This window comes from Hippocampus bargibanti, linkage group LG20, assembly GCF_051943395.1.
Source record: "Hippocampus bargibanti isolate YZ-2025 linkage group LG20, ASM5194339v1, whole genome shotgun sequence".
Lineage (NCBI taxonomy): Eukaryota > Metazoa > Chordata > Actinopteri > Syngnathiformes > Syngnathidae > Hippocampus > Hippocampus bargibanti.
In genome coordinates this window covers 3945177-3971222 of record NC_142753.1, presented here as the reverse complement: position 1 = coordinate 3971222, position 26046 = coordinate 3945177, and the positions used below count along the sequence as shown (strand labels likewise).

Genomic DNA, 26046 nt, shown 5'->3' with positions numbered 1-26046 from the left:
CTTAATAGATATAGACTATCTCCATAGTTAGCGAGCTAGCTCAAATACATCATCACACAGTCTTGTTTATTTCTGTTTTCATTTTGATCAATTTATTTCTTTTACCTCGACATATTGGCATCTTTCCGGTCCAGGTGCCGTCACTCTTGCAGACCCTGTGTTCGGAACCCCCGGCAAGGAAATAGCCGGGCTGGCAGCTGTACACCAGCGTGTAGCCAAAACCCGCCAGGTCCATGCCCATCACGTCCACGTGGAGAGCGCTCTCAGGCTGTTTGCATGCATGGGCTGCAGAAATAGAATTAAACCAAAAGGACACACACACAGACACAAACAAAATATACAGTATATATGAAGCAATTAATAATAATAAGACTGGTTTCCTAAATATGCAGAGAGGATGGGATGGCATTGAACGGGATTCTTACGTATACACTCGGGTTGCGTTCCGCTCCATCTCAGGTCCGGCTTGCAGGTTCTGGAGGAGGATCCCTGGATAAGGTGACCCGGCTGGCACTGGAACGACACCACACTCCCCACCTAAGATATGACAAGAGAAGAGACAATTTTACACGAGGAAATTGGCAAATCAGATCCATAACATATGAGGTGTGCTAAACAGTGGCGGACCGTCAAGGCCTGCAAAGCCTTCTCTGCTGGGCTGATTCACAGACTGGTGTTAATTACATATTGTCCATGAATTCTTATGAAAAAATTCCAAATTGTCTTTCAGCTTCCTTTCGTTACTTTTCCCCTGTTGCGCTGCTTCCAGATGTGTGTTTCGTATTTAACCATTTAACCAATCACAGTTCAACCATCATTTGTTACCAGGGTCAGAAGTCTACCTGGAAACCTTCACAATCAGTTCTGCAGCCCCTGTCGCATCAAAGATGTCGATCAAACTGTTGCTGTAACCAATGAGATTTCGAGTTGGCAATGCCTTCATGCAGGCCTAGGTATACGTCAGGGTATTTCGCAAATTATGATTGGCTAGCAAGAAAAAATGTCGGTCAGTTATTTCTGGGCTAATGGTACCTTCTAGTGGACTCTGTAGTAAATCACAACACACTCAGTCTGGATTGATTCAGACATAGCACTACTAAAGACCCCGCGATGAAATCCACAGCCCGCAACTAGTTCTAAAGGTCAGCTACTGATGTAAATTGGGGGTTGACTACATTACCTTGAATCCAAAAGTGCGGTTGAGGGATCCGTATCGGGGCGTTCCCGGGTTGTCACAGCTTGTCTTGGTCGGCTCTGCAAAGAAGTACCACAAGTGTTACTCCCATCATTACGCTCCTCCGAGCTCCGTTGTTATGGCAACAGAGGCTGCGTTTCACAAGCAGAGCAGCAGGGGGTAGCAGAGCTTTGTCGCAAAGCCGAGCGGCAAGATGCCTTCTCAACCCAAAAACGACATTACTTCTCACATTCATCAAAAACCCTCTGACATGAAACTAATTTAAAAAAAATCATGTCCAGTGAAAAAACACACTCAACGGAAAACAGACCTTATTCAAAACCTTTTTGCAAACAACATTCCTCCCTCACACATTCCCAAAAACTCACAATCACCATAAATCTCACCTCAACCACCACAGCCCTAAAAATACACTCACACCAAGAAGTTCCACTCCAAAAATCACCAAAAACAGCTAAAAAACGCTCATGCATAAAAAACCCCACAAACCTCTCATCACATTCACTCAAAAAAATCATTTTAAAACTCCCTTCATTCCTGTCTCCATCATTTAACGTCACATTCTTTACCTTTATTGACATCACTTCCTTCTTCTCATCACCCATCTCTCATTTCATGTCCCCCTTCTTTGACCTCATCATGCCATTTTCTTCCTACAACCTCCCCTATTCCCTCCCTGAACCCGTTTTTTTTTTCCTGACTCATTTTATTCATCTCTCTTCCCTGTCATCCGCCCATTCGTGCTCCTCCTCCTTCGATCTATCAACCTCCCTCCCCAAACCCCCCATTCTTGGAGTCACAGATGAGAGTGCAGATGACAGAATGTGTGTGACAGTGAGAGTGTGAGTGTTTTATTAAAGTAACACTCAGGCGTAATGATGAGTCAGCGCGGAGTTGACGTTGATGCACCGACTGGCAAATGACGGCAATGTCGCGATTAAAAAATGCATGACAAAAAAGAAAAACACAAGAAATGGGGATTCCTGTCCAAGTTCATCACCGTGGGCTGCTAAACCCGAGCTAAAAAAAGCCTCTTGTGATTCTGACTACATTTGAAAAACGATTACTGCTCAGTGTGCGAAAAAGTCCCTCCTCATCGAAAACCGGAGCGGTGACTCGTCGTTTATCCCGCCGCTATCATTTCCGATGCGCTAGTCTAGTCCTCTGTGATTATTCCTGATACGCCCGTGCGACTTGTGATTTGATGAGCGGCGGCCAATTTAACCGGGAGCGAAAGCCTACAAAATGCCACATGTGGGTGGGCGCCTTCAACTGCCCTGCTCATTAAAGCAGGAGGGATCAGAAACAGCAGCGTGAGGTGCGACAGCTAGCGCCTTCCTCAAGTCGTAATAAAGGATCCGCTGCCAAACATAAATAACGTGTGGCAAACCCACACATGCATTTGGAAGTCACCTGAATACATTCTCAACTGCAATGTCACAATGATTTAAGTGAGACCAGGATGAAATGGCAGACTGCAAAGCAAATTCACTGAGAAAAACAAAGAAAAAGACAAAGATTAGAAAGCAGACCTTGTTTTCCTGTCTGATAATGTACTAGAACGTTTCTGTAAGATAAAGCAACGTTTCCGTAATTAGGGGGGGCGTCATATGCATGAGGCAGACAATAACTGTCTGTTAATGGGTGCGCACATTACCTTGCCTCAGGGGAAATGGACTGCTTTTAACTAGCCAACAGGTTGTGTTTGTTCCCTTGCATGCTATTTGTGGATTTCAATAAAGAAAAAAATGAGAGGATGGATGGATGATGAAGGGATGGGTGAATGAATGGATGGATGGATGGTTTGAGTAGGTCGTTTGGGGTGTGTGGAAGGATGAATGGGTGGATAGATATATGGATGGATGGATAGATGAATGGGTGGATGGATGGATTGAGTAGGTCGTTTGGGGTGTGTGGATGGATGAATGGGTGGATAGATGAATGGGTGGATGGATGGATGGATGGATGGATGGATGGATGGATGGATGGAGTAGGTCGTTTGGGGTGTGTGGAAGGATGAATGGGTGGATAGATAGATGGAAGGATGGATAGATGAATGGGTTTATGGATGGATTGAGTAGGTCGTTTGGGGTGTGTGGATGGATGAATGGGTGGATAGATGAATGAGTGGATGGATGGATGGATGGATGGATGGATGGATGGATGGATGGATGGATGGATTGAGTAGGTCGTTTGGGGTGTGTGGAAGGATGAATGGGTGGATAGATAGATGGATGGATGGATAGATGAATGGGTGGGTGGATGGATGAATGGGTGGATAGATATATGGATGGATGGATAGATGAATGGATGGATGGATGGTTTGAGTAGGTCGTTTGGGGTGTGTGGAAGGATGAATGGGTGGATAGATATATGGATGGATGGATAGATGAATGGGTGGATGGATGGATTGAGTAGGTCGTTTGGGGTGTGTGGATGGATGAATGGGTGGATAGATGAATGGGTGGATGGATGGATGGATGGATGGATGGATGGATGGATGGATGGATTGAGTAGGTCGTTTGGGGTGTGTGGAAGGATGAATGGGTGGATAGGGGTGATGGAAGGATGAATGGGTGGATGGGTAGATGGATGGATGGAGTAGGTGTTTGGGGTGTGTGGATGGATGAATGGGTGGATAGATAATGATGGATGGATGGATGGATGGATGGATGGATGGATGGATTGAGTAGGTCGTTTGGGGTGTGTGGAAGGCTGAATGGGTGGATAAATGGATGGATGGATGGATAGATAGATGAATGGGTGGATGGATGGATTGAGTAGGTCGTTTGGGGTGTGTGGATGGATGAATGGGTGGATAGATGAATGGGTGGATGGATGGATGGATGGATGGATGGATGGATGGATGGATGGATTGAGTAGGTCGTTTGGGGTGTGTGGAAGGCTGAATGGGTGGATAGATAGATGGATGGATGGATAGATGAATGGGTGGATGGATGGATTGAGTAGGTCGTTTGGGGTGTGTGGATGGATGAATGGGTGGATAGATGAATGGGTGGATGGATGCATGGATGGATGGATGGATTGAGTAGGTCGTTTGGGGTGTGTGGAAGGATGAATGGGTGGATAGATATATGGATGGATGGATAGATGAATGGGTGGATGGATGGATTGAGTAGGTCGTTTGGGGTGTGTGGATGGATGAATGGGTGGATGGATGGATGGATGGATGGATGGATGGATGGATGGATTGAGTAGGTCGTTTGGGGTGTGTGGAAGGATGAATGGGTGGATAGATAGATGGAAGGATGGATAGATGAATGGGTTTATGGATGGATTGAGTAGGTCGTTTGGGGTGTGTGGATGGATGAATGGGTGGATAGATGAATGAGTGGATGGATGGATGGATGGATGGATGGATGGATGGATTGAGTAGGTCGTTTGGGGTGTGTGGAAGGCTGAATGGGTGGATAAATGGATGGATGGATGGATAGATGAATTGGTGGATGGATGGATTGAGTAGGTCGTTTGGGGTGTGTGGATGGATGAATGGGTGGATAGATGAATGGGTGGATGGATGGATGGATGGATGGATGGATGGATGGATGGATGGATGGATGGATGGATGGATGGATTGAGTAGGTCGTTTGGGGTGTGTGGAAGGATGAATGGGTGGATAGATAGATGGATGGATGGATAGATGAATGGGTGGATGGATGGATTGAGTAGGTCGTTTGGGGTGTGTGGATGGATGAATGGGTGGATAGATGAATGGGTGGATGGATGGATGGATGGATGGATGGATTGAGTAGGTCGTTTGGGGTGTGTGGAAGGATGAATGGGTGGATAGATGGATGGATGGATGGATAGATGAATGGGTGGATGGATGGATTGAGTAGGTCGTTTGGGGTGTGTGGATGGATGAATGGGTGGATAGATGAATGGGTGGATGGATGGATGGATGGATGGATGGATGGATGGATGGATTGAGTAGGTCGTTTGGGGTGTGTGGAAGGATGAATGGGTGGATAGATAGATGGATGGATGGATGAATGAATGGGGTAGGTAATTTGCAGTGTGTGGTTGGATGGATGGATGGACGGATGGATTGAGTAGGCCGTTTGGGGTGTGTGGATGGATTGGATGAATGGGTGGATAGATGGATGGATGAATGGGGTAGGTAATTTGGGGTGTGTGGTTGGATGGATAGCTAGGTCGATAGCAAGATAGCTTGCTAGATAGCTCACGAGATAGAAAACACAAGGATAAAGCTTTACCTATACAGCGGGGCTGTGTACCACTCCAGCTGCCATCACTTTGGCACAGCCTGGTTGCCGCGCCGACCAGAAGCAACGGCGGGGAGCAGGAGAAAGTGACTTCTGATTGGTAGATGAAACTCCGGCCTTCTCGAGAACCACCCGCCGGGGTACCGGGGTCCCCGCAAAACTTGGCTTTAAGAAAACACGGCAAAAAATGAATATATGTTGACTTTGCAAAGTTGCCGTAATGACTCGTAGGTTTCAGGCGGGCTTACGTAAGCACTGCGGCAGCATCCCACTCCAACTTCCGTTGGCCACGCAAGTGAGAACAGCCGGGAAGGACAGCTCGTAGCCTGGTGAGCAACTGTAGCTCACACTGCTGCCCCACTCAAAGTCGCTGCCCTGTAGGACCCCGTTACTGACGGCGGGGGGTGTCGCGCACGTGACCGCTAGTCGGGCAGGGTTGGAGAGGAAAAAGTGAGAAAAAAGTACACTTACTTATACTTTGAGATTCCACAAGTCGTATTGGTCTTGACAGTATCATGTTGGCATGTAGCACACCGGCCATTACCAGTGCATATGGGCATATTTCCGCTCCACGTCCCATTCGGAGTACACATTCTGGTGGGTGAGCCATCCTCCTCCATCTTGTATCCAGGTTGACACTGGAAGGTCACGTTCTGGCCAATGGTGAAGTCTTCGCCGTATCGAAGGCCATTCGCCGGAAGTCCGGGATCGCCGCAGTTGATCACTTGGAAATGACAGAAAAGAAAAGCTCAGGGTCGCCGTTTTCGGCGCAAGGTGAGGGTCTGGTTCATTCACAATGCCTGCATTAGCATGGATCTCATTTCCTGTAGTGGCTTCAAGTCAAGTGATATCAGTGAGCGACCGAGGTCATCTTGGGTCTCTCGGTGGAATCGCATTAACATTCTCTTGACTGTACCTGTAAAGTCCTGTCCTTCATAGCTTAATTGCTATTTGAAATTCCGCTAAAGCCGCCACCGGATGCGTATATGGCTATTAATAGATGTCCTGTCATCTTCCGCCTGTAAATCGGTTGTGGTGATCCTTTTGTCCTGTATGAAACTGTTTGCATCCTACTAAAACTTGTGGAAAAACTTTTTTTTTCCTCAAAAAAGTGAATAGGCCCCTCATATTTACAAAAATACAATATTTTCGAATAAAGAAATGCCACTTTACAACAGTGGTGGGCCATGAGGGCCTGCAAGGCCTTCTCTGGTGGCCTAAAAATATCTGAATCACAGACTAATGTGAATTATATTTTGTCCATGAATTCACATTTCGGCCATCATTTGTTACCAGGGTCAGAAAGCAACTTGGACGCCTTCACAATCTGTTCTGCAGACCCTGGAGCACAAAATAAATGTCTATGAAACTGTTGCTTTAACCCAGACGTTGGCAACCCGCGGCTCCGGAGCCCCATGTGGCTCTTTCACCCCCCTGCTGCGGCTCCCTGCGGCTTTAGAAAATAAATCATGAGTATTTAATTTAATGTATATTATTTTAGTTCGTTCGTTTATAACATGTAATTCTAAATTTGAAGATTATGGTGATTATAAATAATACAAAATAAAACGTATACAATTTTTTTGTCGCTCATAATATACGTCACAACCATCGACAGTGGACGTATATCCGGTCACAACCGCCAAATTGCGCACGATTTCTTGAATTTTTCGACCCCCAGGTAGGCCAACTATGGATAAATCTAAGAAAAGAAAAGTGTCTGAAGAAGACAGAATGTTTAATCATACGTGGGCAGATTCGTTCGCCTTCACTGCTGACGAGACGGGTTTACCGGTATGCTTAATATGTAATGAGAAGTTAGCAAACAACAAAAAGTCAAATGTCGCAAGACATTTCCAGAACAAACACACAGCCTTTGCTCAAAAATAACCGGATGGAGCTGAGAGAAAAAGAGCCGTTTCGGAACTGATGCGGAAGGCTGATCAGAGCAAAAATCATTTTATGAAGTGGATGATATCTACAAATTCAGCTACATATGCTAGTTTTGTGGCCGCTCGGGAAATAGTCAGTCACGGGAAGCCGTTCACAGATGGAGAATATATAAAAGAATCATTCATTAAGATGTCTTTTCCAACATGAACTACATTAAAAACAGACATCGCTCACGCCTGACAGACGACAGCTGACAGTCCTGCGTGAAGATTAAGGTAACGTCATACAGCCCTGATGTGCAGAGGCTGTGCGCTGAGGTGCAGGAGCAGAAATCATATTAACCAGGTGATAAATATTGTATTTGCCATTTTTCAAATATTCTTTTTTTTTTCAAATAGACATTGAGTATTATATTTGAAAGTAATCTTCAACCCAACGTCTTTTTTTCGGTGTTTAAAATGTTTTTGTTGCGTGCAGAAATGTAATTTCGCTTCTCTGTAACAGTTCATTGATTCATAAATGCAACACACTATAGTTTGTTTATGCATATATGAAGGTAAAAAACGATGATGAAAAGATGCAGTGTTGTCTTCATTTTAAATATCAAAAGGATTTTGTGGCTCCCAGTGTTTTCTTTTCTGTGGGAAATGGGTCCAAATGGCTCTTTGAGTCGTAAAGGTTGCCGACCCCTGCTTTAACCAATCCGATTTTGAGTTGGCAAGTCAAGGCCTGCTGAAAGGCGCTGGAAATGTCTGTTCTCGCAAACTATGATTGGCTCGTCACATGATTGGCAACTCACGAGCCAATCATAGAATCACGAACAGCTAGTGAAACCGGCCAGAGCTAGCACACTGTATCTGTCGCGAGCTGCATAAGCAAATATATTTTTATGTTGATTTAATAGCGATTTTTGTCAACCCACAATGGCTGAAGAAGGAGAAGAAATGGATTTAGTTGCACAGCTTCGGAGCTAGCAAAAATAGCAAATAATATTGCCATTTTATGAGGTTATCATGAATCTACACGTTGATAGTAAAATTTTGCACATTTTAATGACAGTATTTCTTAAGTTTATTCGAGTCAGTTATTTCCTGGCCAATACCACGCTCTAGTGGTTGTGTAGGAAATCACACCACACTTGCAGCTGTAGATTGAATCAAACATAGCACTACTGAAGGCCTAGTAGTGACATGCACGACCCTCAGGGTCGACCCTTCCACTGCTTTACAACAATATAAAGTAGTCACTGAATCAGTGAATTTATGAGCAGAAATAACACAATTTAACATGACCTACTATGATACAAATTTAGAATACAAGTATCATGGCCTTACTGGTACAGTTTGGCTGTATCCCTGACCAGGTCCCATTAGCCAAACACAGCCTGGTGGTGGCGCCAGAGAGGAGGTACCCGTCCATGCAGGAATAAATGACTGAGTGGGAGAAGGTGGTCCCGTCCAGGCGAAACACTCTGCCGTTGCTGGGAGTACCAGGATTACCGCATTGAATGGCTAGAAAATATACATAATAACATTGAAGTTATATTCTCACTTGTGGGAAGTTATTAAATACAAATAGTTTTTAATTGTCGGATGAATTTAATTTCAAATGTATGACTTTTTTTTCATTCGCCTTACGTTTACAGAAGGGCTGCATTCCCGACCAGGTCCCGTTAGGGAAGCACATCCTCTCGACCGAGCCGATCATTTCGTAGCCCTCCGTGCAGCTGAAGAACACTTTGGAGCGGATGCGGAAATCTGTCTGTTCCCGAGAACCGTGAGACGGGATGCCCGGATCGCCGCAGGAGCCGGCCGTGTCACCTGTGCGTGCATTTGGGAAAAAAAAAGACATTCAACCCTCTCATATAAAAACATAGCATTCAAGTATCGTATTTTCCGGTGTATAAGGCGCATCAAAAAGCACTTTTTTGATGGACTTTTTCTTTTTCGCCCCTTTCTGGGTACACCTTCAAACCTCTGCACCTTCCTGTATGGGTTTCCTCCTCTATCGACTTCAAAATATTATTTGATACTATTACTGTATGTTCCAGTGTATAAGGCGCACCCAAAAGCCTTGATTCTCTTCTAAAGACGACCTCGCACCTTATATGCGAAGTAATATTGAGCCACAACAGGTCTCACAACTCCTGTAAAAGAAGTCGTGTGTAACCGTAGCCTTTAGTGTAGCACCTTATAATGCGGTGTGCCTTATATTTGTAAAAACATTTATATATTTATACAGTGATACCTCGGTTTACGAACCCCTTGGCTTACGAACTTTTCCGTTTACGAACGTTAAATTTAAATTTCGCGAACGAGCCTGTTCTAACAACAAATTGGCAGCTGACTGTTTTTGTCCTGTATTCTCCGCCCCCAGTCTTCGGTTAAAGCCACGTGATTGGTCAAGAACGCAGCAGTGAGGGGAGTTGGTTTGGATCGGATTGGATTTGCATTTATTCGTCTCGCAGTGGAGAAATTTAAATATTAAAGAGACAGGCAGATGACAGTGAGACAGTTTCAACTTTGATAGTTCAAAGGCAGAGTGTAGACTGCAAGGTTAAAATATCCCACCAATCAGGCTCCACAAACAACCCGCACATGCCATCTGTACACTTAATGCAAAAAGCTACCAACCCAGCTAAACAGAACACAATGCATGAGGAACTAGATAAAATTATCACAGAGAAAGCACCTACAAGGGATCATTCCTCAAGATGGTGAAAGAAGAAGGTTACGTTCCTCATCAAGTGTTGAATGCAGATTAAATCGGCCACTTCATTCCATCAAGCCATCAACGATCACAAAGGTCAATAAAACAACTTTATTATACAGTACAGTTTATTTCCGTAATTATGATACTATAGCACATTTATTATACATAAAATGTGGTATATTTTTAAGGCTTAGGAAATTAGAAAGTAGAAAATTATGTTTTATGGGGACCTGGGAACGGATTAGTCTCATTTTAATGGTTTCCTATGGGAAATTAATTTTTGGGATACACACTTTTCGCCTTACACACTGTCTCAGAACCAATTAAGTTCATAAGCCAAGGTATCACTGGATATTATATTTGGAAAACTTTTTTCCAATTTATGGAAGATGCGCATTATAGTCTGGTGCGGCTTATATATGAAAAAAGTTTGAAAATACATCATTCATTGGGGGTGCGCCTTATACTATTACATCGGAAAATACGGTACACGTAAAAAAAAAAGTCTGATTACGATCATACACTTGAACCGAGGCTGAATGGTGTGTGAGAGTGAGTTTGTGATCTTCGCTTTGTCCTTGGAGAACTGCACGGTCAGCAAATTGTGCTTGACAGATGTGCGCGCAATGTCTCACATAAAGAGGCACGGCGTATATGATAAATGTTCCTTTAATATTGCCTTAGCTTTATGACACCACGCGCCATTCACACATTGCCCGAGCCAAAACGATTTGAGCTGCCAATTTCAATGCAAGTTGCACATTTATCATTGTCAAATTCACGTTTTTGGTCATAATACAAACTACAGTAAAGTCTCGTTATATCGATATTAAGGGAGTCCGAAAAAATATCGATATAACCGGGAATATCGATATATCCGACCCTGTTTGCATGTAATTTTCTCCGTGCGTGCATAGAAATAGTATCGATATAACCGAGACTATCGATATATCCGATATCGATATAACGAGACTTTACTGTAGTTGTTTTGTGTGTGTAATAGGGATTTTTCTGATTTCAGTACAAAAAAACAGCCGTCATCTGTACTTCTTTAAAGGTGTCGGACGTTTCGCTTCTTATCGAATATGCTTCTTCAGCGAACTAAAGTCTTACTGGTAGTTTCGGCCCTATATATATCCCTACTGTCCAGACATGGCGTGCCGGACTCTGCCATGATAGGTCCCTGCTCTACAATAGGGCCGAAATTACCTGTAAGACTTTAATTCACTGAAGAAGCATCTTGGATAAGAAGCGAAACGTCCGACACCTTTAAAGAAGTACAGATGATGGCTGAAGAAACCTTTTCATCGATGGATCACTCCTGTACGACTGAGAGCTTACATGCAACAGACATGTTGAAAGGTGGTTTCCCGTGACATTAATTGAATAAAAAGGGGCCTACAAGAAACTCAAAGTTTCAGTTCACGTTTCTGTTTATCATTTGTCCGTGACATCATCCGTCAGTATGCAGAGCAGCCAATAAAAAATTGCTTATTAATTCCAATAAATGAAACCAGAAAAATTCCGTCAAGGCATTTCAGGGGGCGGATCACATTTTTCATTTTCATTGCCAAAAAAAAATAGGATTTGCATTGCAACATAAGTCTTGATTGTTTGTTTTTTTCTGCTGCAGTGCATTATTTTTGTTTGCTCGGCGAGTATGGACAAAACACTGCCAAGTTCATTAACAGTCATCCATTATGCAAGTTCATTAAGCAATATTGCATGTGAGTAGATATTCTGCATTAAATGAATGCCTTGGAAATCTGGCCTTGGAGGAAAATTAAAATCAAAGGACTGTTCAGGACACCAAATGTGAGTGCTGAGAAGAATGATTAAAAGTGCGACTTTATTATAAACCTAAATATACACCTGCGCTGGTGGGCTGTGCATGTCAACACTAGGCCTTCAGTAGTGCTACTTCTGAATCAATCGCCAGCTGCGAGTGTGGCGTAATTTACTACACGTCCACTAGAGGATGTTCTTAGCCAGTAAATCACTTGGGACTTGTGAAACTTAAGACATACTGTCATTAAACGTTTCAAATTTTCACAATGAGCATGTGGATTCATAATAACCTCATAAAAATGCAATATTATGAGCTATTTTTTCTGGCTTCTGAGCTGTCCGACCTTTCTTAACAGGTGCTAGCACTGGCCAGTATGCTCTTAACCAGGGGTGTCAAAGTTATTTTTTGCCGCGAGCCACATTGTAGTTATGGTTTCCTCTCGAGGGCCGTTATGAATTTGGGGAACCCATTAGAATGTATAAATCCCTTCAAATATTACATATAGAGCACACAGCAAATTAAAGAATAACTCGTTTTCAAATCTGAAGTCAAGAATAATGACATTTATTGTGGTTGACATCCAAAAATATGAAATTTTGGCTCAGATTTTAGCAATCATCATGGAATTTAACAAGTTTGATTTGCTTTCACGGGCCGAAAAAAAATGATGTGACGGGCCGGATTTGGCCCGCGGGCCTTGACTTTGACAACGGTGCTCTTAACAATATTGGCAAGTGAGGAGCCAATCATGTGCGTAGCCAATCGGAGTTTGCGAAAACTCTGACGATTCAAGCGCCTTCCAGCAGGCCTTCTGTTGGCAACTCTAAAAACCAATGAAAGGAAGCTGAACTACAATTTGGAATTATTTAGTATGAATTAATGGACAAAATACTGTATAATTCACACTAGTCTGTGATTCAGATATTACCAACAGAGAAGGCCTAGCAGGCCCTGACGCCCCACCACTGTATTATAGCCATATTTTACTATGGGAGGAGTGAGAAAAAAATGCCTGAGGATTTTTCATTTCTCTTGTCTCCCATTTCGTGACTACATAAAAGTGACAGCATGTCTCCCGAAGGCACACTTTCCAATTAATTAAAGTGTGTTCTTAATAAATCAATCCATACAATTCCTCTCCATCTATTGATCTGATGAATTATGTTGTGTGTGTGCAGGTATCATAATTTACCTGAGCAAAAGGGTATGGGGGTGCTCCACATCCCATTGAGCTGACACATCCTGGAGGACTCCCCCTTGAGCTGCCTGCCACTCAGACAGGAGTATCGAACCGTGGAACCAAATGTAAACTTATCCCCGCTTAATACGCCGTTTGGGGGGGAGCCGGGGTGGCCGCAGTCAACAACTGGGGGAGGGAGAAAGACAGAGAATGGTGGAGGTGTGAGGGGAGGTTATAAAGAAACTGATTGATGGAGCTTAAAGGACAACCGACACCCCCGGACAAGTAGCGTCCATAATTTGTAAAATGCGCTCAGTAGAAGTCATTTAAAGTGATTTTACAAAGATTCCACCGCATATAGCTATGTTTTACATTTTAAGACTCGCGCTGAATATTCAGAAAGTCTTGTTTTCGAGTTGATGACGATGCCCTAAGTGACGTCACGGATGGAATGCCCCTGACCGAGAATGAGACACACAATGCATTTTGGGTACTTTTTTTCGTCTGAAAACACCATGTTGATTGCGAAATTAGAAGACAAACTACATAAATAACGCAATGGTGAATCGTTGTGTGTCGCAGCCAATTGCGGTAACACACATAAAGAAGGTGTGAGTAGACACAAATTCCTAGCGGACAAATCATCCCATTTCCAACGGAGCTTGTGCGCCATCTTATGCATTTTCTGGGCGCTACATTGGAGTCCAGACGGCTCTAATTGATACAGAAGGACTTCTTTAATCGATTGCAAACATTTATGCTTTCCTCTTCAGAACTATTTGAATCATAGTCATAACTGGATGCGTAACAAGAAAGCATCTTCTCCGAATCGGAACTCTCTGAAGTCATTGTTTTGATTCTGGAGCAAGGCAGTTTGTGAAGGAGTATCCTGACGTGACATCACGAACCAGGGGGCGGGACTTTCTGAATCTGCAGAGTTCCGAGCTCATTTTGTGGCAGTTTTGGGACACTTTAAGTCACTTTTATTGGTGTTTTGCATTTGACTAAAAATATCAGCCTGCGTGTTTTGGGTATTTTAGATGCTATAAAACGTTTTTCTGATGGCATTTATGAAACTAAAAAATGGTGTTGTTGTCCTTTAAAAGGAAATAGATGGCTGTGAGACACTGAGGATAACATTTCAAGTGTCAGTGCTTTGTCTTTCCTTATGACGCAAAGGCAATAAATTGACACGACCCGTGTTCATTTGAATTGCGATTGAAAACAAAATGACGTTAGGTCACACCGTATTTGTTAGTAGCGGCATGCGACATTTCTGCGGGGTTTTGAAAGTGACAGAAATGCATTTTTTGGGGGTCACATGAAATCCGGTTGATTGACTGTTGGAATAATGAAATCTATAAAAAAGAGGAACGCTTTGAAGATACCTTTATCTGCTTTCCGTTTGAAAAATGTCAAAGTCACGCGAATAAAGTTGAACCGTTCAAAAGAATGATGTCGTAACTCTGAGATTACCGTTGATGGTACAATGACAAGCAAAAAAGGAATAAAAAAATCAATCTCTTCATGATTAAAATATCAAGTTAATTCATTCACTGCCAGACGATGTGCAAAAATGTGTCCACTCTAATGCCAGGGTTTTTGTCATTTTCACTCAAATTGCAAGAGCCACAGAATATTCCGTTTTAGGACTACATAAACATTCAATTCAGCGTAAGAAACCTTAGACTCTCTTTTTCATTAAGAAAAAAAGTTAATTCCTAACTCATATGGGTCTGAAGTTATCTGAGTTTGTAATGAGGGAAAATACAAAACAATCCATACATTGGGCTATCTATTCGCTATTTATTTGCTATCCATTAGCTAGCTAGCTTACCATGTATTTGAGTTACTTCAGGGTTGAATGAACGCTGGCGCATGTGACTGCCACTGCTCACCCACAGAAAATCTTTATCCTGTGACTGTAAAGTGACCTTGAGAGTTTTGAAAGGCGCTTAGAAATGAAATCTATTTTTATTATTATATTGAGTTATATAGGGCTTTAACAATAGCTTAAGCTGGAACGAAGCACTAACATGGACAAAAGGCAAACGCTGCCCCCTCGTGCAAGGGAAAAAACACATTGCTAGAAGTCTGACCAACACTTTATTGGCACCCTTATCAATTTCCGAATAATTTCGGGAATAGCAGAAAATGAGTTAAGGGGTTTGCTATTCCACGAATACGTTGCTAAATAGCGTTGTGTGAGAAAAATAGTCACAAGAGAGTAATAATACACACATAAAAAAGTAGTAATGTTACAAGAAGGCCAAGTTACAAGACAAAAGTCAGCAGAAGACCCCCAAAATATCTCGGAGGGTAACGAATGGGCTATTTCGATAACCTTGACTGACTTGCACTGTTTCGGTGCGTCCCTCACCGATGCATTCCGGCAGCGGCTTGTCCCACTGCCCGGTGGGCTGACAACTCAGCACAGGCGAGCCGAACAGATCGTAGCCCGGGTTGCAGTCGTAGAACACCACCGTGCCAAAGGTAAAGTTGCCGTGCTCGATTTTACTTTGCCGAATGGAGTTGGCCGGGATGCCGGGGTCCGAGCAGTTGACCACTACAGACGGACACACAGACAGATTCACAAAGGAAAGCATGTGTTACTTGGCTTTAACCTGAAATGCTCATTTCTGTTCACACTGTCTGATAGAAACAAAGGGAATCTAATAACCTGGAGGAATATATTATTTTTCAAAGAACATAAAGAATACAAGCATTTGAGTATTGCTATTTAGCCAATTTACGTATCTTACGTCATGTCATGTCCTCAAATAGTCAAATAGTCAAATAGTAACAACATGCCAGTTTTACTAGCCTGTTGATGACGTTTTACATTGCCTGTGTGTCGATGAAAAGGTTTCTTCAGCCGTCATCTGTACTTCTTGAAGGTGTCGGACGTTTCGCTTCTTATCCAAGAAACTTTGTCAGCAAACTAAAGTCTTACTGGTCGTTTAGGCCCTATATATATATATCCCTACTGTCCAGACATGGCGGTGACGGACTCTGCTATGATAGGTCCCTGCTCTCAGGTTGGGGGGAACAGAGGACTACCCCTGCCTCTCCACTGATTGTTCCTATTGTTCTGACTAACGACTGGCCTGAATACGTCTGTGTAAGCTCTCAGTCGTACAGGAGTGGTCCATCGATGAGAAGGTTTCTTCAGCCGTCATCTGTACTTTTTTGAAGGTGTCGGACGTTTCGCCTCCTATCCAAGAGGCTTTGTCAGCGAACTAAAGTCTTACTGGTCGTATGGCCCTATTTATATATCCCTAATGTCCAGACATGGTGGTGCCGGACACAGCTATGATAGGTCCTTACTCTCAGGAGAGCACGACCAGTAAGACTTCAGTTCGCTGACGAAGCCTCTTGGATAGGAGGCGAAACGTCTGACACCTTCAAAAAAGTACAGATGACGGCTGAAGAAACCTTCTCATCGACTGGCTTGAATGCCCCACTTCCTCCGGTATCACCTCATCAGTATTCCTAATCCTATTTTGCCTAAGTAGGCTGTTGTATGAACGATCCAAATTGAACTTCACCCCACCATATCGGTTTAAAGAAGGAAGGATTAAGCTGTTTTATGAAAATCGCTTCTTTTACTTATAATACAGTAGTTTGGTCAAATATCAAATGTGGAATTCGCTTCAGCATGACAGTAACTTATATATATATATATATATATATATATATATATATATATATATATATATATATATATATATATATATATATATATATACATACAGTAAAGTCTCGTTATATCGATATTCAAGGGAGTCCGAAAAAATATCGATATAACCGGGACTATCGATATATCCGACCCTGTTTGCATGTAATTTTCTCCATGCGTGCATAGAAATAGTATCGATATAACCGGGACTATCGATATATCCGATATCGATATAACGAGACTTTACTGTATATATATATATATATATATATATATATATATATATATATATATATATATATATATATATATATATATATATAGTAAAGTCTCGTTATATCGATATTCAAGGGAGTCCGAAAAAATATCGATATAACCGGGACTATCGATATATCCGACCCTGTTTGCATGTAATTTTTTCCGTGCGTGCATAGAAATAGTATCGATATAACCGGGACTATCGATATATCCGATATCGATATAACGAGACTTTACTGTATATATATATATATATATATATAGTTTTAAAAAAGTACATTCTTCGAAGTCATACATACAGTTAGGAGTGAATACACTCAACTTTTCTCCCCACCTTTACACGTTGGGGGCGGGTGGCTCCACTGGCGGTTGGCCTGGCAGTGGGCGCGGGGCGTCCCCTCCATCTGGTAGCCCCGGTTGCACACGAAGCTAACCACGTCGTTGAGGTTGAAGCCGTTGCCAACCGTGCGGCCATAGATTGGGCTCCCCGGGTGGCCGCAGCTGATGGCTAAAATGGGAAGAAGGACAAAACCGCCTGCAGTCATTTTCTGTCATCATATAATTCCCAAAATATGCATGTATTAATTTCATCCTAAAATATTGAATGCAGGTTTTCCGAACAGTGTGAATATCTTCCTTCCTAATGAAGCAAGCGACTGGCAGCGTGTAGTTATGACAGAGACACGTTGATGATTCAGAAGCTTGTTCTAAATGTTTGTGTTTTTCATTAAGCACCATTTTCTTCATCGATTACGTGATTAATTCCTCAGCGAGAAAAACAAATTATACGGCTGATGTCTGGAAGAGCATTATAAAAAAAAGAGTGAAATAAGGCTTTCGTGGCGCTGATTCGTCGACATTCATTTCTTTCATCAGGACGCAAAGGCCTCGCGGGCAATTTATGGATGTCATTTCAGGAGATATTGTCCCTCTCCATCCCCCCCTTCCTCCCGGTGTTGCTTTTTGACTGTCCTGCTAGTTTGGCGCGGCAATTATTCATCCCTTAGCTTGATTCAATGGGGCTGCTTTAAAAGTTTCAGCGCTGACGAGGCGATTTTTGACATTCGCTCGAGGAGACAGGCCCAGAAAGGAAGCGCAGGGGCGATGATAGGACGGCGGAAGGAAACGAGCGTGGAATGCTGATGAGAAAGGACAGGACGGAACGGGACGTCTTTTTTTTTTTTTTTATTTGAGAGAATCACAAGCGCGATGTCCGAATTTTACCTAATGCCAACAGACACGCACACGCGTCCTTGTGTGTGCCACTAATCTCCATAATTGAGGGAGCATTTGCCTTGCAGAAATAAATTCAATGAAAAAAATGTTGCCTTAAGTATTTTAAAAAATTGATTTGCTTTTGGGTCAGCTAGCCCAAAAATTGAAGCGGTAGAGACCAAATTGCATGGCCCAGAGTCCTGCCGATGGGGAAAGATAAATAACGTGTGCAACAAAATAAAAGCCACAGGAACTATTATTTGTATTCTTTTATTTTCTTTGAAAGAGTCCTAATAAGATTTTTTAAATTACTTTAGGGACATGAAAATAATGGCTTTCGGATTGTGAACCAATACGGCGACTATGACTTTTGAACCGAGATCACCAACCACTTGATTTGGTTCTGTTTGCAAAACCATGAGTATGGCAAAAAAAATAATTAGCAGGGATGCATTTGGAAAATTTTAAAAAATGGATGGTGTGTCTGAAAAGGGGGGCCAAATTCTAAAATTGATGGTACCCGATTTAACTAGATTGCCACAGTATACAAAACAGATTGAAATAAACCAAAATACATACATTGGAGCATTCTAAATTGCAAATGTAAAATCATTATTGGAGTAAAATATATTTTTTCTAACATATCTACAAACAATTTTAATTGAAGTCAAAGAATGTATTCATACATGAACCTAGATAATATATTGATCATATTTTTTGTATCACTATTGTCAGAAAAAAAGAGTTAATTGCTAAATTATATGGTTCTGGAGTTATCTGATCTTGAAATGAGGGCTGCTGTCTAAAACACAATGCAATATATTAGTTTATATAGCACTTTAACAACAGCTGAAGCTGGAACAAAGTGCTAACATGAAAAAAAGGGAAATGCTGCCCCCTTGTGGAAGGGGAAACATTGCCAGAGGTCTGGCCAGCGCTTTATTGGCACTCCAGCAAAAAAAAAAAAAAAAAAACACAAACACATTCGGGAATGACGCTCTAAGTCATAATTTCAATACATTCGGGAATAGTTATACTCCTGTTTTCACGCTACATATTGCTACCATCTTCTTCTTCTTTTCCTTTCGGCTTTTCCCTTCAAGGGGTCGTCACAGCAAATCAGTGTCCTCTATGTTGAGAGGTTTGATCTGCATGTTTGTTTTTGGCCAAGCTTTTACGTCCGCCATGTAAATACTGCAGTGCACCCTGGGTAATTGAATTTTCGATTAGCTCTTTCGGCAGTTTCCGGCATATGATGAAAAAACCCGATATCCTCAACCATGACTTTGGAACGCACCGATACAAATGCAAGGTGATTATGGCTTGATATCGGTAAGGCAAGATGGCAGACGACCAAAGTTAAAAACGGTTTCACTAAATTTCTTTCTTTAGCTATTTTAACGGAATAATAATGATCCATTTCATTTCTAAGCGCCTTTCAAAACTCTCAAGGTCACTTTACAGTCACAGGATAAGTTATTCTGTGGGTGCGCAGCGGCAGCCACACGCGCGAGCGCTCACTCAACCTGGAATAACTCAAATAAATAGAATGCTAGCTAGCTAATAGATAGTCAAGACTCAGGCTCAAAGTCCTTATCTCTGAATTTGCGTAAATACTGTCTTTAAAATATATGAATAGCCAAATAAATACATTTAAATTAAAAAACATGAATAGACAAATAAATACATTTAAAAACACATAAATAAATAGATACATAAATACATATAAAGGTAACATCCGACTTACGACCAGCTCCACTTACGACCACTCGTACTTACGACCACAATCTCCACACCTCATTTTTGAACATTTAATTCTACGCCTGGCATATTCACAGTTGTGGTTTAGTTTACTGATTTTTTTGTTTTATTTTATTAGGCCTGTTTGCTCTGTGGTGTTCCACAGGGCTCAATTCTGGAGCATCTGTTCTTCTCACTGTATTTGCTCCTTTTGGGCTCCATTTGAAAGAAACATTCAAGCTTTCATGTTATCCTTTCTCATGGATATCTCATTCTGCGTACTTGGACTACCCTCCATCTTGGGTCTCGAACTTGCGTTTTTAAACTGGACAGCGATTTGAAATTAGAGTGGCAAATTGCTGCCATTGTTGAATACATCTTTATTCGTCATAGGCAGAATCTCTCCTTTGTCAAGAGAACACCCTCTGTAATCATGTCTGATAAATAAGCTACCGCAGACGCGCTGCATTGTATACATAGCCGCGCGTTGTCTGAGTAGCTCGGTGGCAGTTTGTCTCAAAAGGTTGTCATGGAGACGTAGTCGCTAAGTCAGGGTGATGAGTTTCCTCTTTTCTTTTTTTGCTTACGTATGCAGATGGGAAGCTGACCAGACCACTGGTTGTCCTGGAGACAAATCCGAACCGATGAGCCAATCAGTCGGAAGCCGGGGAGGCACTGGTAGACCACCGTGTCGCGGTAACCAAAGTTCTCCCCGATCACTTGGCCGTTGACGATGCCCTCCGGGATGCCGCAGTGACCAGCTGCGGCACAAAAACAACGCCATGAATTAGTGATGTGTCGTTCGCGAACGAGCCGGTTCTTAAAGCAGGATCTCTGAAGTGAACAAAGAGAGATGGTTCTTAGCAAGGAACCGGAAATGGGAGCCGACTTTTTTTTGTCCTCTATTCCCCGCCCCCAGTCTTCGGTAAAAGCCACATGTGATTGGTCAATATTATGAGAATTACAGAGACATGCAGCAGTGAGGAGAAGGGGCCTGGGGTGAAGGTAGACAGGTGGACATTTGTTATCACATTATGCTTATTATTCAATTATTATATTATTTATTAGTTGGTATGATAGCATTATTAATATGAAATGCAAATTAGTGACAGCTGATCATCAGACCAGAGTAACCACAGGAAAAGTGAAAGTTAGTGGATGCTTTCTGTACACATATAAATCAAGCTTTATCATAACTTTCATAACTGCTGCTGTGAAATGTAAATTTCTCCACTGTGAGACTAATAAAGGCAAATCCAATCCAATCCAATAAAAAATATTTGATATTGTGTATTGTCTATACGATTAATTCATTTTTTACAAACGTTTGCATGATATTTGGTAGTTAATTTAAGCAACAACAACAACAAAAAAAAAATCGGAAAATCCTACTGGACCCTCCGCACCCTGCCCACCACCTTTTCCAGCTACTCCCCTCAGGCAGGCGCTACCGATCCATGTGCACCAAATCCAGCAGACATTTAAACAGCTTCTTCCCCCAAGCCATTAACTCTTTGAACTCTTTGAACTCTTTCAACAGTAGCCAAAATGGAACTGTATAGTGCCACTTAGCAATTTTTTTTACGACGATACTAGTGCAGCGTGTTCTACCGGAAACAAATTTCTTGTGCGTTCTACATACTTGGCAATAAAGATGATTCTGATTCTGATTCTGATTCTGAAAACTGAGGAGCCATTTGGGAGCCAAAAGAGCCAGATCTTTTTAGTGAGCCACGCCAAAAGAATCGGCTCTCTGAAAAGAGCCAGGATTCCCATCACTACCAAGAATACACATTAACTATTAAAAACAAGTACACCAAGAAAAATAGCTCCCAGTTTGTTTCGTTCTGCACAGTCTGATATCAAAGAGAGCAAAAAAGTATTCTGCCATTGCAAACTATTTGGGAATCCAAGAAAGAGTTCAATTATTTGGCAGTTTAAAAAGGCTCAGATGGTCAATTGGCCCGCGAGCTCTTGTACAGATGCATCGGGGTTCCTTTGTGTTGATTCCAGGAAAAGAAGAAGAAAAAAAAAATGGGAGGCACACATGTTCTTTTGAAGATGGGTTGCTTAATTGGCTTGGGATTCTTGTCCTTTTCAACTCGCGCAGTCCGAATCGCTTCACTCGGTTGCGTGCGAGGCGGCTAATGAAAGGCTGATGAAAGGTATTGTTTGCAAAATGGCTTCTCACAAGTCACATTCGATGATTGTGACATGTCCATTTGGGCGGTTTGGGATGGGCTTGATTCGCCATTTCTTGGGTCTGATCACCAATTTTTTTGATTGCGATGAAATATATCTATGAAATATATATATATATATATATATAGAGGGTGCGAAGTTCAAAAACTTGAGTTAAACCGGGTGTAACTCGATGCTAGCGGGAGTCCGAAATATTAGTTATAAATAATATATATTATTATATATTATTACGTATTATTATTATTTACGATGATGATGATGATGATGTTACTTATGATGATGATTATGACGATTATGATGATGATGATGATGATTAGATGAGCCTTATCTAGTCTCACAGTGGAGAACTTTACATTTAACAGCAGCAAAAACAAAACACAGGAGTTGCTGTAAAGGCAGTCACTCTCGCGGTGCCATCTTGCAGTCAAAAACAAAACAAAAAAAACAAAATAACAACTAATGTAACACAACACAAAATACACATACAGTCTTCAATCATAAGCACTTTCTGCACCCTCTTTGTTGCAAGAAGCAGTTAAAGATGAAAAAGGAGAGAGTCAAAGTGTCCTTTTCACCTGTGGAACAGGGACATAATGGATGGATATGCATGTCTGCTATAAGCTAAGGTTTGAAAGCAAACACGAAGCTGTAGCATTCATTGATGAAAAAAAAATGTCTCACATCTCATGTCCCATGTAAATCTGCTTCAATTCCAAGCTGCGACAGTTCCATAAACGCATGGGCTCTTTCTACTATCTTTGTGACTGCTTTATTTCCTGTGTATGATAGTTGTCTATGTTAAGTGCTTTGTTCCAGCTTCAGCTGTTGTTAAAGCACCATATAAATCAACATGTTTTGTATTGTATAATCATGTTTTGAAGTAAATATTCTCGCATAGTAGTTGTTATCAGGGACATAATGGAGGAATATGGACGTCTGCTATAAACTAAGCTTTGAACAATACAACACGAAAAGAGATTGTCTCACATGTAAATCCGATTCAATTCGAAGCCGCGACAGCCATCGAAACCAAACATGTTGACTTTGCCAACATTTTTATCCAAATGCACCATGCAACAGTTATGATCCATTGAGACACTAGCCCTGGCAAATACAATCATGATCAAAACACATCAAAATGATTAGCATGATCTTTGCCGGTGAGAAATTTGGAAAAATCTAGGGTGGGAAAAAAATAATCAGTCGACAACCAAGAGGCACAAAGCAAAATGAGTTTTCATGCTCATAGAGTTATGACTAATCAGCATACCCAAATGGTGATGCATGCGCATCTCTGTGGTTGTGTGAAATTAAAAACGCAATCGCAGTTTGTTATCATAATAAATCTTTCGTAAAGTGTTTTTGATCGTGATTAAACACCAGACAGCTAGGAAGGTAGTAAGAAGTCTGTCGAGACGCCCCTCCCCCCCAAAAAAGGGTGGCAACAGTGAAATGCCACAGTTTCAGGAATATTCTTGGAAAGTCATGAAAAGTCAGGCAAATGTCAGCGCCTTGAACACGCTCTAATCTGACAATAAATATGAGATCAAGAGTCAAATCACGTAAAACACTTTCAAGTGGTATTTCGCCCCATACTCCTTTGCCTCCTGGAGTAGTTGAAACCAGTGTAAACCACCAAGGACAAGGTAGCGCTTTCCTTCGAGGAAACTTCAATTTCTTTGCTTGCATTTATCTTTCGCTAAGTCTTTTTTCGGAGAAATGGGGGAAAAACTGGTATTGAATGTAAATTCTGTTTATGTGGCACCGAAAAGCTCTTGGGTACCGCAACATCTGTCAGTGCCTGGAATGTTTTCTTTTTCAAGGTGCAGGGTTGGGTTCTGGGTTGCCCCAGGGGGTCATCACAGCTACCTTTTACTTCTTCATTTGACAGTGAAGGAAATAGATACAGTAAAGTCTCGTTATATCGATATTCAAGGGAGTCCGAAAAAATATCGATATAACCGGGACTATCGATATATCCGACCCTGTTTGCATGTAATTTTCTCCGTGCGTGCATAGAAATAGTATCGATATAACCGGGACTATCGATATATCCGATATCGATATAACGAGACTTTACTGTACATTGATTTAGCCCTATTAAATATTGCTCAAGATAAACATGGTAAGTTTAATCAGTATAAATATTGCTTTGCTTGTAATTAGACAGATAACAGAACAAAGAGGTGGTGTTTTGTTGAAGACATATTTTTTAGGTGCCAGGAGATCTGTGTAAAACAACAACATGGCCAAATGCTGGACAATGCAGATGAAAGGAACTGACCAAACACTAACTCGGCAGGACGCAACTTTTGATCTACCTTTCACCCTGCCTGAAGGTCGGGAAATACCTTGGACACAGAGATGTGAACCAGAAGCCAGGAAGAACCAAATGGGAACTTGATTTCTTTGTGTGGGCCAAATTTGAATATGCGTGTGGTACACGTTTAAACCTGGGCTGCTCAGTCTTCGTCTTTTCGTCTCTCACTGATTTTGAAGGCACATGAATATTTTCTGTGTCAGGGAGCTGAGACCCAGAATTCTGTATTAGATCAAATTGTTAGGAATAAATTATCTGTGAGTAAGTCGCCGGCTTTTTGGTCATCTCTCTCACAACGAACGCGCCAATTGTTAGGTTAAAACGTTGCGCAATAAGGTAAATATTTAATTCCGTTCAAAATTGTTAAAAGATTAAATATAACTGTTAACGCTAATATTAGCTAGTAATATTCTAACCTAACGACAGTCACTGACGCTAATATTAGCTAGTAATATTCTAACCTAAGGACAGTCAGTGAACACTCAACTTTCTTTCGAACAGAAGAGCCTTCTCGACTTGCGAAATGACGCGCTAATTAGAGTTTACACGCACGTACCTAAACAGCGCGACTCGGTTCCGCTCCACAGCCCGGATGACAGGCACTCCCTGACGGCCGAGCCCACCAGCATGAAACCGGCATCGCAAGCAAAGATGGCCGTCGCCCCAAAGGTCGTCTGAGTGCCGATCTTCTTGCCGCTGGGCGGGGACGGCAGATCGCCGCAGGAGATGACTGAAAAAAGACCAAATGAATTGGCCACAGGGTCTTGGGTGACTCTACCAACCTGAAAACACGATGACTCACTCTGACATTGCGGCCTTTCATTTTTCCAGCTCCAAATGCCGCTGGGGAGGCACTGGATATGCGCCGGTCCTAAGCGGAAGTAGCCCGGATCGCAGGTGAACACGATCCTGGTCCTGTACTCGTAGTGTGAACCGTTCACTATCCTCCATCGGCCGTGCTCCAGTGAGAACGAACCGATGCTGGGGCACACCACCACTATCAAAACACAACAAAGTCGTCAACCAAAGTTTGGTGACAAGCGGCGGTCACGCCGACCGAGTTGTCGGTTGCGCCAACCTGAGCACCGCGGGATCTTGTTGTGGTTGCTCCATGTCCCGTCGGGCTGGCAGATGGCGGACGTCAGTTCTTTGCTGGAGAGCCTGTAGCCGTCGCTGCAGAAGTAGGAGACGCGGGTTCCCACCGAGTAGTCGGCTGTTAGGACGCCGCCGTTCGCCGGCGCCTTGGGGGCTCCGCACGAGACAGCTTGGGGGAGGACGGAAAGACGAGCACAAAAGTGGTTCAATCACGCGCCGTTGATGTTTTTCATGCATGCTGGTTTGAGATCGTCTTTGGTTGGCTAAAAACAGATGGCTTCGTGGCCCGCGCTCGTCATGTTCAGCATGTGAATCAAAATTATCTTCATCGTTGTCTAGAAACTAGTGGCGGGTCGTGCATGTCACTCCTAGGCCTTCAGTAGTTCTACGTCTGAATCAATCCCCAGCTGCGAGTGTGGCGTGATTCATGCCAGGATGTCTTGCCTTGCTCGAGAATCAAAACAATGGCTTCAGATTCGGAGAAGATGCTTTCTTATTACTCATCCAGTTATGAATATGAT

At 42.4% G+C, this 26046-nt stretch overlaps 1 protein-coding gene across 2 annotated transcripts in view; it reads right to left on the bottom strand.

Annotated features, from left to right (window-relative positions):
• Positions 1-26046, bottom strand: part of csmd3b (CUB and Sushi multiple domains 3b) — a 291556-nt gene that overhangs the window by 4947 nt on the left and 260563 nt on the right. For both annotated transcript variants that reach the window (XM_089023141.1, XM_089023140.1), the window contains exons 52-66: positions 25509-25694; positions 25233-25427; positions 24987-25160; positions 20496-20669; positions 17288-17461; positions 15397-15582; positions 13029-13202; positions 8973-9155; positions 8670-8846; positions 5987-6166; positions 5691-5864; positions 5434-5607; positions 1181-1254; positions 426-537; positions 106-285 (exon numbers count right to left, since the gene is read on the bottom strand). In XM_089023141.1, coding sequence (XP_088879267.1) covers positions 106-285; positions 426-537; positions 1181-1254; positions 5434-5607; positions 5691-5864; positions 5987-6166; positions 8670-8846; positions 8973-9155; positions 13029-13202; positions 15397-15582; positions 17288-17461; positions 20496-20669; positions 24987-25160; positions 25233-25427; positions 25509-25694 — 2517 coding nt within the window. The remainder of the gene's footprint in view (positions 1-105; positions 286-425; positions 538-1180; positions 1255-5433; positions 5608-5690; positions 5865-5986; positions 6167-8669; positions 8847-8972; positions 9156-13028; positions 13203-15396; positions 15583-17287; positions 17462-20495; positions 20670-24986; positions 25161-25232; positions 25428-25508; positions 25695-26046) is intronic.